The sequence below is a fragment of the Dromaius novaehollandiae genome, chromosome W, assembly GCF_036370855.1.
Source record: "Dromaius novaehollandiae isolate bDroNov1 chromosome W, bDroNov1.hap1, whole genome shotgun sequence".
Taxonomy (NCBI): Eukaryota; Metazoa; Chordata; class Aves; order Casuariiformes; family Dromaiidae; genus Dromaius; species Dromaius novaehollandiae.
Genome location: NC_088130.1, coordinates 35,913,861 through 35,928,735, shown reverse-complemented (window position 1 = coordinate 35,928,735; position 14,875 = coordinate 35,913,861). Strand labels below are relative to the sequence as shown.

Here is a 14,875-nt window from a genome sequence, read left to right as displayed (position 1 = left end):
ATTGGGGAAACTGATGAATTAGCAAATGCTAATCCAAGCAAATTCACATCCACTGCTCTTTGACAGAGTAAAATTAACTTTTATCTACAGAGAGTATTCCAATTTAAGGATAATCTGGGGGAAAAAAAAGAAAAAAGAATTAAAGAGGAGCTATAAGACCTCTGCCTATACTCTCCTTCATTCCAAGGGATCCACAGAGTTTAAGGAAGAATGATGTGGAAAAATTGTATGGAGATTTCATTGTTTGGCTTCTTATTATGTTTTTTTTCCTCATCAATGCAGGTGAAAAATCCATACGTCTTGTTGATTAAATAGTGAGAGCTTCTAAATCCTTTCCCTTTTAGCATTTTATGATTTTCTGTCTACATGGCAGCACTATGGCATAACTAAATCTCTGCTCCAGATAAATTTGGTACTGGAGGAAAGGACTGAAAATCATGAAGAAAATTGCCTTTCATTTATATGTAGAAAAACACTATACTATTTTTGCTGTTAAAGCTTTTGCTCACATTTAACATGTACAAAAATTTATAATGTTAGAAATAAACTTAGCTTTGCAATCAAAACTAACTGTTTACACTTGTTGTATTATAATGAGAAAAAGGATATCTTTTTTGTTTTCTAAACTGAATAGCATTCTTCAGAAGCACAAACATTTTTATTTTAAATCAATAACGAAAACAGCCTAGGGTTGTGTTTTTCAACTAAAACTGGAAGAAAAAGGTTTAAGACTGTTTGTAGATGTGTCTAGTTTAACAGTTTCATGTGTTGGATGTGACTTTCACAGTCTGTTGGCAGTTTGCAAGAAAGCCATCACACCTGTGACTTGGTTGTTGATTAATGAGTCTTTCAACTCATCGCTACCATCTGAAGAAGGGCCATGGCCTTTCTAAGCTTCACTGGTTTATTCGCCTTCAACTATAGTCCTACCAAGGTATCTTCCATAAAGAAAACCACACCTGGTTAAGGCTAATGAAAACCTCAATATGTCATTTTCTAGACAAGTCAAAAAGCATGTAAAACTAGACAAAAGATGTACTCAAGCAACATGAATGCAGTTTTGTCATAACCTGTCAATCTAAAGACTAACGTAAAAAGCTTTCCTCAATGACAATTTTCAGTGTCAACTATTAGAATGACAATTTTGAATTCCCTCTTTACTACATGATGCAGGATGCATAATGGTTTCCAACTCTTTACAGAGACAGAGTTTTCTTGTTAGATCCCAGAAAGAAGTTTACAGCAAAAACAGTTTTTCTGGGCCAGATTATCAGTCAGCATATTAGCTCACAAGCTATCAAGTCACAGTACCTAAGCAGATTTTAAGCTGATCACTCAAATCACAGCACCTATCAAGAGCACATGTGCTCAAGTGCCCATCTCTGCAGTATCCTCAAAACTGTATCATGATCATTGAACTTTCAAGGACAGCGTGACTCTGACCACTGGGCCTGGGGGGAGGGTCAATTAGGACTTCAGGACTTTTCATCCTTCCTTGAGCAGTTAACTGTTGAGTGAGGTGAGGCCAGACAGGACAGGGGAAGTTCAGCCAGGAAGGCCATTTGAGAAGGCAAACAAGCTGTGGAAGAGCTCTTGGTATGGGAAAGAGAGAGGAAAGCAGAGAGGGAATAGCTACAGCTGAGAAAGTCTGTCATCTCTGTAATAGCAACCACCAGAACCTAACTACTTGCTTTCTGGTAGCAACAGCAAATGTTTCTGGGTCAAGAGAAAGCATACAGCTGTTCCCCGTCTCCTTCAAGGAAAAACTGATGGGCCTGATGAAAGCTACCACTTTCTAAGAAGACTGCAAGGTAATTCAAGTTAGCAAAGCAGTTTCTTACTGACATATAAGTAAAGCTGAACCACTAGTTGCCAGCTAGGATTGTGCACATCAACAGTTCCCATGAATCAGTTACCATATGGTGGTTTTTGTATCTTTAAATTTAGTCACAAAAAGCTAGGTTCTACTCATGGCTTTGCTATAGAGTAATTTTGCAATGTAGAAGAAAGCTTAAAGGTGACTGCAGGACCAGATTTTCCCTCTGTTAAATTTTGATATTAATACTTCCGTCTCTAGCTTACAGGGCATTTGCACATCTCAGCTCATTACAGCTTGCAAAGAAATTGAGATCCTTGTATGGAAATTGATTTGTTCTGTATTACTAGCATTTTGCTGAAAATCCATAATCTAAAAGAAGCAGAAGGAAGAAACAACAGGCTGGTGGGCAAACCGGACTTTTAGCTTGTTGGCTTGTCTCTTGTAGCTTTTTCCTTTGCAGGTGTAGTGAGAAAGTCCATAGATGAGATGAGTAGCTAGGCCGTGCGTACAGCTAGAATAGTCAGGACTTGGGCTTGCATTAACACACGTTTAGAGCTTTTGTACACACCTATGATCCCTATATATCTATTAAGAATGTAAACTTGGATTAGAAAGGCTCAGAAAGAAGACGAGATAAGAAAAAGACAAACATTATTATCTCCACTTAAGAATTCTTATTGTGCAACAGGATGTGAGATAGAGTTGAAAGGAAGGCAAATTATTTGCAGATTGAAAGCATGTATCTATTTTTAAGAAAAGCCAGAAGGTTATGGGATGCTAGTCTCCAAGTTAATTTAGACAACAGCATAAAATATTGTTGTGTCAAACAGCCTTCCAAATCATCATTTGTGATTGACTGCATTATACAAAAATATCTAGTTTTGAAGAAAAGATGTACATTTTTAAACAAACAGATGAGATGTGAATCCTAACAATAAATGCATATATGCATTATTAATAACACTAACACTTTGCATTTACTTAGATTTTTTTCATCAAAGTGTATCAAAGGACACAAAAATATGGACAAATGTTGTTATCTAATTTTAAATAAGAAAACCAAGATGCAGTGAACTGTTAGAAAAATGTGTTCTAGCTTACAGTCCTGTGCTTTACCCAGTAGACAATGCTTAATTCTTTTTAATGCAAAACAAGTATAACAATGGAGATAGCATCAAATTAGAAAGATACTTTATTTAAGTAATTTTACCAGCTCTCTTATAAGTAACAGCTATCAGTACATACTTTCATACTCTATATATGCAAAGGCCTCATCATAATGGACTTCTCTTTACTAAAAAGGAGTTAATACTAACTAAGGTTAATGGGGATAGAGCAGTCCCCTGCTTTTTAGCACCTCTTGTTGGAGAATATTGTTTTTTTCGAAACAATGGATTGTGTGGATTCAGTAACACGTCTGCAAGAATGCTAACAACCAGCAAGGTCTAAAGAACACTGCATACTGAAAGTCTCACCTTCAGCCTCACTTGTGTGTGGAATGCATGATACGGTTGTATACATAATAATGGCTAGAGTGGCATTTAAACAGTGTGTCTCCTTTTGCTTGCCAATGTACTTTCTGCCACCAGTGCTTTAAAACTGCCAGGCATGGAACTAAGCCTACTTCTGACAGGTACTCTGAGATCAGGGTGTAGTTTCATTAGCCATGTCAGAAGAGAATAAGCAAGTGTCCTTATGTTAATGGATGTGACATACCTTGTTAATGACCAACTCATACTTATGGAAAAGGGTCCTGGCTTATCCAAAGTGGATTTTTTTTTCTCTTTATTTTTTTCTGTGGGGATACATGCACCAGTATGTCTAAACATGACTCTATGGTCAACCAAGAGATGTGCAATGACGTATTAATACCTTTCAGCTGCTTCTTTTGATATGGCAACCATGGGATGAATATCTTTCATAGTTTCACCATGCATTTTAGCAAGCCTGTTCTCACAGGCATTATCAGGACATCAGTTACAATCTCACCAAGCAAGTGGTCATTACTGCAGTGTTAACGGCATCAATGTTCTCCATCAACACAACATTAATAGTTGACTTGTAACTATAACAACAACAAGGATTTCCAGTATCCAACAATTTGGATACGGAAGGTCTAGGGCATCTGCAGTCTGGAAGAAAGATTGACTAACATATCCAAAAGTACACTGGATGTAACATTGGCATCCTCTGCCATGCAGATATGGCTTATATCTTCATGGCATGCCAGCAGCAACTACTCCACTATTTTTTTTCTTCTACAAAGAATATTGTTAGAGAATGCTATCTTTTCATATCCTTTATGTCTTCATTTATTTCACAGATTCAGGCTCGTATAGAGTCGGATAAAAATCTTCCATAAAAAAGAAAGTGCATGCAGTTTGCTGACATTCTTTTCAATTTCAAAACTTCATAATACATTTTTCCATGTGTTGATAAACTGGATTTTAAAAGAGCATTTTCTGGTTATCTAGATAATCAACAACACAATGAATATAAACATTTCCTATAAATAGTTCACCATATGGCGACCATTCTCAACAGATGGTGTCTGTGTATCCACTAGAATATACAAGAGCTATGCAGATTTTGCCCTGCAATCATTCAAAATTCTAAACAAGAATTCTTGACTTAATTTTAGTTTTACTAAGCTTTAATCAATGTTAAAACATAATCAGATCACCTAAGTCTAGCAAGAGAGAAATTCCACAACTTAATTAATAAATTCATCTACAAAAGGCAAGTAGACAAGCCTCACCAAATCGATAAAAAGGTTTTCCAAAGAGAGGCACAAGTTCAGCTTCCTCAGCATAAAGGGAGCTTCTTAATCTTAGCACATCACCCTGCTGCCAGGGATAGGCCTTGCCTTTCTAAAGAACAGTTTCACTTGCAAACAGCCCAGCAATTTGTCAGACAAAATGCAGTCTGGACTATGTTAAGGCAAATTCTGATGTCCTGTGAGTGCCAGTGTTTGTGTAGATTCGGTAGTAGTATCATTACAAAACACAGTAAGTATTTTACCCAATTTTAGCATAAAACAAACTTATTAGTGTATGATAGTTTCACTGAAGTCATACATAAACAATTCCACGTTTTCTCCTGTACTTTCAGAAGCTGCTGGGCAGCTGAGAGTATTTATCAAAGGAACGCATGACTGGAAGTAAACTACCAGGTCAGTCCTATTTCATCTAAAAACTACTTATGATCCTGCCACCACAAACACTGTCTGAAAAACTGTTCTTCAGCTTTACTGTTCTGTCTGTTGGAAATCATCAAAGTCCCAGTCTACACCTTTTTCATGGCTGTTCTTACACACTTGAATAAATACTGTTTTTAACTTGCATAGTTTTCCTAACATGGTGCTGTTTCTCATCCGATACATTTATGGTAAACTAACATACCCCTTTCAGTTTGTACATTGCTAGGCTTCCTGTTCTTAGTATCTTGTACCTGGCTGCCCTTGGCTTTGCCATGCTATACGTTCTTCTCTGTCTGTTCCTGTAATTGCTTGAATGCTTCTGCTCACATGCACATACATACATCATTCCAACAAATCATTACTCATTCCCCTGCATTGGTACCTAGTGCTCTGTGAAACTCATCTAACCGCAAAGGAGGGAAGCCCCTCAGCAAATTACTTCAGTATGGGAGAATGGCTACTTGTTTTTCAAATGTCTTGGTTGTTCCTCATAATTATAGTGAATGGAATGTACCTATTCTCTACAGTAATATATACAATGCAGCTGACAGTCCCACAGAACTGCAGAAAGGAGGATACATCACAAAACTATAACCCAGCTAAGTATTAACACTTTATAACTGTGTACAAGCTGACTGAGATACTTCTCTGAAACTAAATACAAACAAGACCAGAAAGTATTTAACTCATATATCATAAAGGGGAATACATAAACAAGAAGTGAAATTTACTTTTATGCATTAATCACTAAAATAGGTATTTTCAAGTAGACTGATATTAAAATGTGTACAGAGACATTGGCCAGTTTTTTTTAAATATATGTATATATGCTTATATACATATATAGATATACATAAATAGTTGATACAGTAGTTTGCGGAAACAACTTCAACATAGCTACTTATTTAGCCAGTCAATAAAAACATTTTTTTTCCTTTATGAACAAGACATTCATTAAAAGTTGAGATAAATGTCAATTAAACAATAACTAAAAGCTGGTGCTGCTCTTGTCTTATACAGGTATTAAAGGTACGGCACTCCATTTTCGTAATGAAAATATCTAAGGATGTATGAATGAGTGCCAAGACAACTGCAAAAGCAGTATGTATCTGTGTAACTCTGCAGGACATTTTTGCAAACCTGTGTAAATCAAATAGTATAAATCAGCTAACTATTAATACGTCCACTTATTAAAAAATATTATTTCAAGTATAACTGAAAAGCATGTAATTAGTATTTCATCTATTCAGCTAGAACTATGAAAAAATGCATCAGAAATAAAACTAGAAAGGTAAAGAAAGCATCTACTTATTCCCTTTTCTTCCTATGAGCAAAACTTGGTTATAGTTTCTAAAGGTCTGAACTGTAAATAGGCATCAACATTGATTTTTGTTATTGGTTACTGCCCCACTTTAATAGGCTATTCTCTAAAACCTTTTATATTTGATAACCTTGAAATAAGATAATCACCAACTACTCATATCTTTCATTTGAAGGAAATCTTCTAAGCATTTTTACTTTGAGAGTCATAGGAATGAGTGGAATAGATTCACACACATGGAACCAGCAGTGAGTAGTACACAACTCATTCCCTTTTTAACCTGTCCTAGAAGCCTTTCACTTCCCCCTAACCACCATCTAATTAATTTGCCTATCACTTGGCAGGCTCTGGGACAATGCTCCCATAACCCCCTCCCATCTAACTCAGTCATTAACTAGGTTAGGGGAGCATTTCCCTTATAAACGAGTCCCCTAAGCATTTTTAATATTTTTTTCACAAAAGAGAGAGCAGAACACACTTATTTTATTTCATATACAACAGACAATATTTCTCTTTAAGCATAAAAAAGGAAATAGTCCTCAATATCACTGTGAACAGACAAAAATATTTTTGCCTGCCCAGAAGTAACTGATAAGGGAAAGCTATTAGGATGTGTTAAAGACATGAATAATGAAAGTAGTATGGCACTCTGCTTTATAAACTGATGGTTCTAACTCTTTCTGAACACTGCTCTTAGTTTCATATGGCTCATCTCAGGTAGGAGTTAGTAGAAGCAGAATGAGTTCATCAAAAATAGGTCAAAATAATCACACACAACCATTCAGCCTGAACCCTAACTCCTGAGTACAAGCAAGGCTGCAATTAATGCATTTTTAGGAGTATGAAGAATCATCTAAAGACAGGGCTTACTTGAGTCTAGCTTGCTTGACTAAGCACAAGTCCAGCTAGAACTGGCCTAGCCAGCTGAAAAACATGATCAGATGTACCTTAGCTGTGCTAAAAATAACGTGATATAAAGACAAGCTGTGGTGAAGATGCTGGAAAATATGGCAGATATCTGGATTAGCAGTTCTGCTTAATGCTTATAACAGGTTTAAACGATCTGGTGGTCTGTAAACTAGAGAAAGTAGTACTTAAGGGTTTGAATAATAGATCTATGAGCTAATCATTAATGTCTCGCATAACGTCACTTCTAGATGAGAATTTCCATATCATGTAGAAGGGCAATGAATGGAGACATTTTCAAATTAGGAAAGATGACAACAATTAGGGCACTTAGTAAAAATAAAAAAAGAAAGAAAAGATGCAGACAATGGATGATATGACAAAAGCGTGAATACTGAGAGGAAAGGAAAAGCTATATACATGGCTTCTCTACATCTCTGATCTCTAGAGAGAGATCAAAAAAAGCACAAAACGTGTCTCAAGTCAGCAGAGAAGATGAAATGCCACAGAAAACGCTCCCTCTGCAAATCGCAGCAGTCTTTTCTACTCCCTTTGGCTCATACTGATGACATCAACATGAAGGAAAGTATAAGAACCACCTTGAGTCTAAGTTCCAGTTAGAGTCTCTTTTAAAGGGGCAAACTACTTCATTTTTAATGAAGGACAAGTGTTAGGAATCAGCAGGGGAACTATCAAAGAAAAAAATTAGTACTGAATTGTCTTTGCCATTTAACATAAAAATGGCACTATTGGTTCAGACCAAAAAGTCCATGTAGTCCCATATTCTGTCTCTGGCAGTTGATAACAAAGGACAACTAGAGGAAAACTGAATGGCAAGAAGGAAAGCACATTTCAGTTCGCAACATGTAAATTTTCCTGTTTTCACAAGGATGTAAGTGGCAAATATTTTAGAAAAAATACTGTTTTTCCACCAAAAAAAATTGAACAAATGTTGCTCCTAATGTGAAAAAGTGAACCATGTGAAAAACGTGTACGAGTCATGCCCTAATTTTAAAAAGCAATCTAAACCGAAAAAAATTAATTCCCATGAAATTTCCCTTTCAGATAGATTTGCATTCTGAAGAGATTCCAGCTGAAGGGAGATACTCACATTGTGCAGACATTAGAATTAAATTTCAGCACTGATTTAGAGAAGTTCATTCAGCAACAACTGCAAACATTTCAGACAACAGTCACAGCACAAGTTGCAAGCACTATGAAATTAATCCCTTGCTTTCAGAGAGCAAAGGCTTCTATGATTTTAGCTACAAGGATATCTCCTGATTGGTATGAGTACAGGATATTCCCTTTACCTTCTGTATGGCCTACAGAATAAAAGATACCCTTAACAAATTCAAACCTGGTAAATTAGCAGAAAACTTTGGCTATGAAAAAGGACACTAATTACATGTAAATATCACGTGGTTAAAGGCATTTCACAACTACCTTAAAAGGCCCAGTTAAAAAGCCAGAGTGACAATAACTCTATCACCTATACGAGGAATTGAAATCAGAAACTCCCAGAACTGAAAGTATTCATTACCAGAAGTAACAGTTGAGTACTCTACAGCACAGGACTGCAAAAAGAAGAAAATCCTAGGCATACTTAAATTTGGTCTGAGTCAGGAATATAAATTTCTTTTTAATCCAAGAAGTCATACACAAACGTAGCACATTAGCTCTACCTGCAGAAGATTCGAATGTTTTATTTGTATACCTACATCTTGTTAACCTGTTTCTGAATTTAACGAGTATCATTCATTCATTTATTATACATTAAATATATCTGCTTATCAATTCAGCAGTCAATTTTTACAAGTAAAAATAAGTGTTAGGATGTTAGGATGTTAGGAAGTGAAGAAATACTTTCTATTTCTAGCTATACTTGTTGGGCCCTCACTGGATTTAGGACTCGTTGAGACTTGAACAAACATTCCCCAAAGCTCTATGCTATACAGCTGAAATCTCCCTGAGCAGTATAGGTTTGGAAAAGTTAAAAGTTACTCATTACTTTTTAAAGCACTATCTCAGGGCAATATCAACAAAGACTCAGGTCACAGCCAGAAAGCAATACTAAGTCCTCAAAATAAGAATTATAAACTAACTTGTCATGCATAAAATGCAGAAAAATAGTAAGTATTTCCATTTTAAAATTGCATCATTTAAAAATAAATAATTTCATAAATTGCACTAGTAAAAATCTCTGTGCATTGACCATTATAAAGTAAAACAGAAAACTGGAAAGTGCAGTTGTTTGCCAGAATCCCATTACCTGTGTGCCAGCAGCACCCTGAAGGTCATCTGATTCAGTCCCAAATAACTTGGCAGCAAGTTTGACCAATCCCAGTTCCATTCAGTAATGGCTGACTGTTGATACATGGGAAGAAGCTATTGTTAGTTATTAATCAGTGTTAATATGATCAGTAAATTAAAGCTCCAGCTGTGATATACTAACCAAGAAGGAGGGGGGTCTAGAACAAGGACTTAGACAGATGATATCAGTCATGTCTACAGAAGATGGTTTTTATTCCAATAAGACAGCAATTAATTTATAAATCCATTTGGGGATGTAACCATTATTTATAAAAAGATAAATCAATTTTTTGAACCGTTATTCTTCCAACTGTTAATGGCATTTTGCCCAACCACTTTGTCTGAAAGCTTGACTCTTTTTTTGAAAAGCAAAATAATTGGGAATTTTTATTTAACAGCAATTAACATTTTCTACTGTTAGCAAAAAGTTTGTCATGAAAGACCTAGTATAGTTGGAACTCAAGATGTAACCCGTATCTTAATTAGAGAATGATGGTTTAGTTCTCTATTTTTTGTAAGGCACTTTAGTTACCAGATGGTTATTATAAATACCAGTAAGCCTAGACAATATGAACTAACATAACCCCGTACTGCTTACTTAATAAATAAAAAGATCTACAATAACGGTGGATAGACAAAAGACTACGCATGATATTCTTACGTTTACAAAACAGTACTGCTTGTTGTATAAAATTAATTTTCATTGCCCATACTGGTCAGGTAATGACTACAATTCAACCTTCTTGGGAGATAATCATTCAAAAATTATTGTTGTAACACTGGAAGGGCACTGAGTGCTTAAAAAATTGAGGAAGCTAGTCAAAACAATGGAACTATCTTGCAGTATATCATCTTCTTCTTATAGACAGCACCTGGAGCTTCTGAGAGAAAAGAATCAATGCAATTCCTCCAGGTAATCCCTCCCCTTCCTTCCATCTTTATTTTATTCTCATCCTTCTTTTCATTTGATTTTCTCACTAACCCTCATCTCTGGCATGCACCGAAAGGTAAGATAAAAAAGACAGGTGAAATACAGAGTAAGGAAGTGAGAAAAGACTAGCTAAAGAAAGAATAACATGAAGTGAAAGTGGAAAACGAAGGAAGAAGCAAACATCTGATAAACAAGAAATGAGAGGAAGAGTCAACTAAGAGAATCGTGGGAATGAGAACAAGTGAATGAGGAGCAGATGAACAGAGGGGAGAAAACAGGCAAGTGTTCAATCCTCTACAATGAATTAAAATTACTAAAGAAATAAATATGGAGGAAATACTTGTAAAATCAAGCAGGATAAAAAAGAGGAGCTGAACAGACAGTAGTAAATGTCATAAAAGCAAACAGGAAAATTTATAAATACACCAAATAACAACTCAGTCCACCAGACCAATCAGTTCTATCCAAAAAATAAAGAATATATTAAAAAAAAAAAGTCATTTCAGAAAATAAAAATGATTTCTTTGTAGTATTTTTCTTCATTGGACTGGGGAGGAGTTGCATACCTTAGACTTACTCTTATTAGACAATAAAGCAGCAGCACTGGCAGAAATTGAGGTGTCAGGACAAATTGATAAAAATCAAGAGCAACAAGTTACTAGGACCAGATGGTGATTATCCAAGATTTTGCAGGAATGTAAGAATGACATGGCTGATTGGTAACAGAAATGACACACTTCCTAAAATCAGCTATTGAACTAGAGGGCTGGAAGGTAAGAAATGTACATATCTTTAATAAAAGTGCTAGATTTGATCTGAAAAATAATGGATCAGTGGCCGTTATTTCAGGAGCCATAAAGTTGGTAAAAATCATAATTAAGTAACTTGCTAAATATAACATGCTGGTGACAAATTAGCAAAGCTTCAGGAAAGGAAACTCATCCACTCTAGTGTACTACAATATTTGCTGGAGTATGTAAAAAAATGTAAGAAATTTTCTTTCAGAAAGCTTTTAAAATAATTTCTTTAAAGAATCCTGTATTGAGGAAGAAGCTAAAGAGCATGTCTACACTATATAACACAATACAGTACAGTACACAGATTCTTTGGTTAGAGCTGCACCAGCTCTCTGGAATCATAAGCAGTATTACCATGCCTACTCCAATTGGGTCTTCCAAGAGAAATGTTTTTTAAGTACAATAGATAATTAACTCATTGACAAAATACATATTCATAAAAGGATTAAATATTAGTTCATGTATTAAAAACAAATCTAATTACATTAGATTTAATAAAAAAATCAACAAATTCATCATGAATTGCAAACCGTCAAGCTTCATGGTAGTGGCCAACTGCTAAGAAATGAATTTAAGAAGAAATATATCCTATGGGAAGAAAATTTGATCCTTGCCAATGCTTTTGCATTCTCTGCAAGCACTAGCAATAGTCTCCAGACACTGAACTATATTGACCACTATTTTACAATTAGAAAGTCCCACACTGCTAAATAAATGTGCAATTTTTATGGTAAAGAGAGCTAAATTCTTTAATTAAAGTGCAGGAAAGAAGTCTGTCATAATCAACAATAGTGTTGGCACCTGGTACTTTAAGCTCTGTGATTTATTTATTTATTTATTTTAATTCTAAGATACCTTCCTGTCTTCTGATAACAGAATTTTATGCCAAAAGTTTACAAAATCCAAAGCAATCTCATATGAACTATCCCTTGTCATCTGTTGATTAATAGAGTACTGCAAACCTGTCATGTAGCAGAAAAATTCTGCCCTGAGTTGTCACTGCTTGAAGGTCTTATTCTACCACACTATTAATGAATTCAGAATTGAAGCACAGTAAGTTATTTTCTGCATTTCATATTGGAATAAGTGATTCTGTACCCTCTTAAATTCCATCAGTTTAGTATACATGCAAAGGGAGTAATGGAAGAAAAAGTACACTTTTAAAACATGTTCATCTGGAATAAGAAGCCTTGTGAAACTAATATTAATTTTCCCTTTCAGGATATTAACACTTTGATTGCAACATAACAATGATTCAGCATTCATTAAGCAAATAGGAAAAAAAAAATGGATATGTTTTACAGGAATATACTTGAAGAAATTGTCCAATACCACCACAAGTGAGAAAGGAGGTCATTCCATTTAAAAACAAAATTGTACTGAAAAAGAGTCTCTTTCTACCAGAAGTCTGTAAAGTGAACTTCATGTAACTAAAGCACAATTTATTTTTAAATATTTGGAATCCTAGGTGTAGAGCTAAAGCTATAGCTGAGGGATTAAGAAGACTTGAGAAAGTATAATGTAGATTTTTTTTTCAAGTATCCAAGTGCTTTCAGAAACTACATCTCATTTTGTGAAGTGACTTAGTCATGTGGCTCTCTAGTGGAGATTTAGGCACCTTGATCTATTTTCTTTAACTTTTACATTATCGGGAAACTAATTTCTAAAAGTAAATTATATTCTGTTACATATAACTAGCATGGCTTAATGAAAAACAAAAATGAATACTTTTCTCATTGTTTGTTCTTTGCCTTGCTTACTCTCATTATTCTGTGCATTCGATGTGTTTCCAAAGCATCCTTTACATTAGTGTTTAATATTTCTATGAAAGACTTACCAGGTAACATTCTGAATGTGCACTTGGAGTTTTGCCATAATTTTCAAAAGGACTAAGCCCTATTTACCATTACATAGATGGAATAAATGTCATTGTTAATAATGGGCTTTCCTTTACTATACTGAACTATCATAGAAAGTGTAAGCAAATGTAAATTGTTCTTACATACAATAATTCTGATTAAAGAAAGGACAATAGGGCTCTTTGAATATCATGCCACTATAAAGGGTGCCCTTGTTAGCTTCCTGAGTATTAATGTTCTTTTGCACTTCATCAAATGTGAACTTGTGCAATTAATTCCGTTTTCATGATTTTGGTCTCTGTCACTATCACGCTCATAAGAAGTATATTATAGTACAGTATAACCAAGGTTCCATATTTTCACAAACCTGATTGAATACTTTTGCACAAGATTGGCTGTGCACCCGGAAAGGGTTGAAGACAGGCTGCTCTTCTCTGCCCTTCAGTGTCAAAGGCAGGCATTGACTGGAGGTAACACTCACTTCAGAGGAATTCTCACAGGACAGCTGCTCTTTCAAATATTCCTTTTTAAAGGGGGAAAAAACCACACACACAAAACAATATATGCCACTTAGCTTTCTTGACAATAGTTTGCCCTAATCTCAAGCATAAATATACTGTGTGCTTGATAGAAATTCCTTCTAATTAAAGGAGAGAATAAATAATTTCTCTTAAGTTAGTTAAGAGTAACACAGGTCTACAACAAACAGTAAATAACCTCCATCAACGTGCATCTGAAGGAATTCAAAATATTATAACATACTGTTTTGAAATTATCATCAAATTTTGTTCTCATTCAGTGTATTTGTTAGGTGTATGTAGCTGAAGTGAAAAATAAACATGTTCTCTATGAGCTGTTCTAATGTATGATGGTAATTATATGATTTCTTTAATATGATAAAGTATACAAAAATATTTAAAGTTATCTTTAGGCAGCATGAAATAATAGTTACTACATGACTATAAATTAATTGTTCAATGAAAACGATCAACCCAGTTGCTTAAATACAGGAAATAATCTCCCACTCTTCAAAGCTATTTTTAATTATTTCAACATTCAAAAACTTAAAGTCATTTATGATTTACATGGCAATTTTAGAAACTGCAGTGTAACAGACACATGATTATTTTGGACACAGTCTTTTCTGTTTTCACTTCTTAAACTACTATGTAAATAAATCATCACTGCATGCCAATAAAGTGTTTTGATTAAATTGAGCCATTTTTCTAAGAGCTAGATAATGAAACACTTAAAGATCTATTTGCTGGAAGGACTACTGTGATTAAACAGCTCATTATTATTAAAATGGAACCCATAACAATAGGATTGCCATAACATCGAGCAAGTACTCAAGGTGAGTCTTCATTAAGATGGGTGGGATGTGAATGGTCCTCTCACTTTGCACTAACACTGAGACTATAAAAATTTTTCAGACTCAGGTGAGGGAGCATTTATACTACTTGCAGCTCACTGCTCCTAAGCAGGTCTTTCTGAAAGAGTAATTTAATGATCAGGTTAAGCTGATCCAGCTGTGGTCTGGCTTATGAGGAACAAGTTCCCTCCTAACCTACATGGATTGCAACTACTCCCTTGTGTTGACACGAGCATATGTTGTGAAATCAGCCAGAAAAAAAAGAAAGGTTTCAGCCACATCAGCAAACCACATGATTTCTAGTACCAGCACAAAGGGAGTGGGAATGCACAAGGGCAAGAGAAATAGCATCTCTGAT

At 35.1% G+C, this 14,875-nt stretch overlaps 1 protein-coding gene across 8 annotated transcripts in view; it reads right to left on the bottom strand.

Moving 5' to 3' along the window:
* Positions 1–14,875, bottom strand: part of LOC112980273 (uncharacterized protein KIAA0825) — a 251,439-nt gene that overhangs the window by 109,268 nt on the left and 127,296 nt on the right. For 6 of the 8 annotated variants that reach the window (XM_064499842.1, XM_064499841.1, XM_064499843.1 and 3 more), the window contains 2 exons: positions 13,513–13,668; positions 9,518–9,612 (listed from right to left, as the gene is read on the bottom strand). The exons of 1 other annotated variant lie outside the window; for it this stretch is intronic. In XM_064499842.1, the coding sequence (XP_064355912.1) occupies positions 9,518–9,612; positions 13,513–13,668 (251 nt within the window). The remainder of the gene's footprint in view (positions 1–9,517; positions 9,613–13,512; positions 13,669–14,875) is intronic. One more of the 8 variants, XM_064499846.1, reaches the window with a different exon arrangement.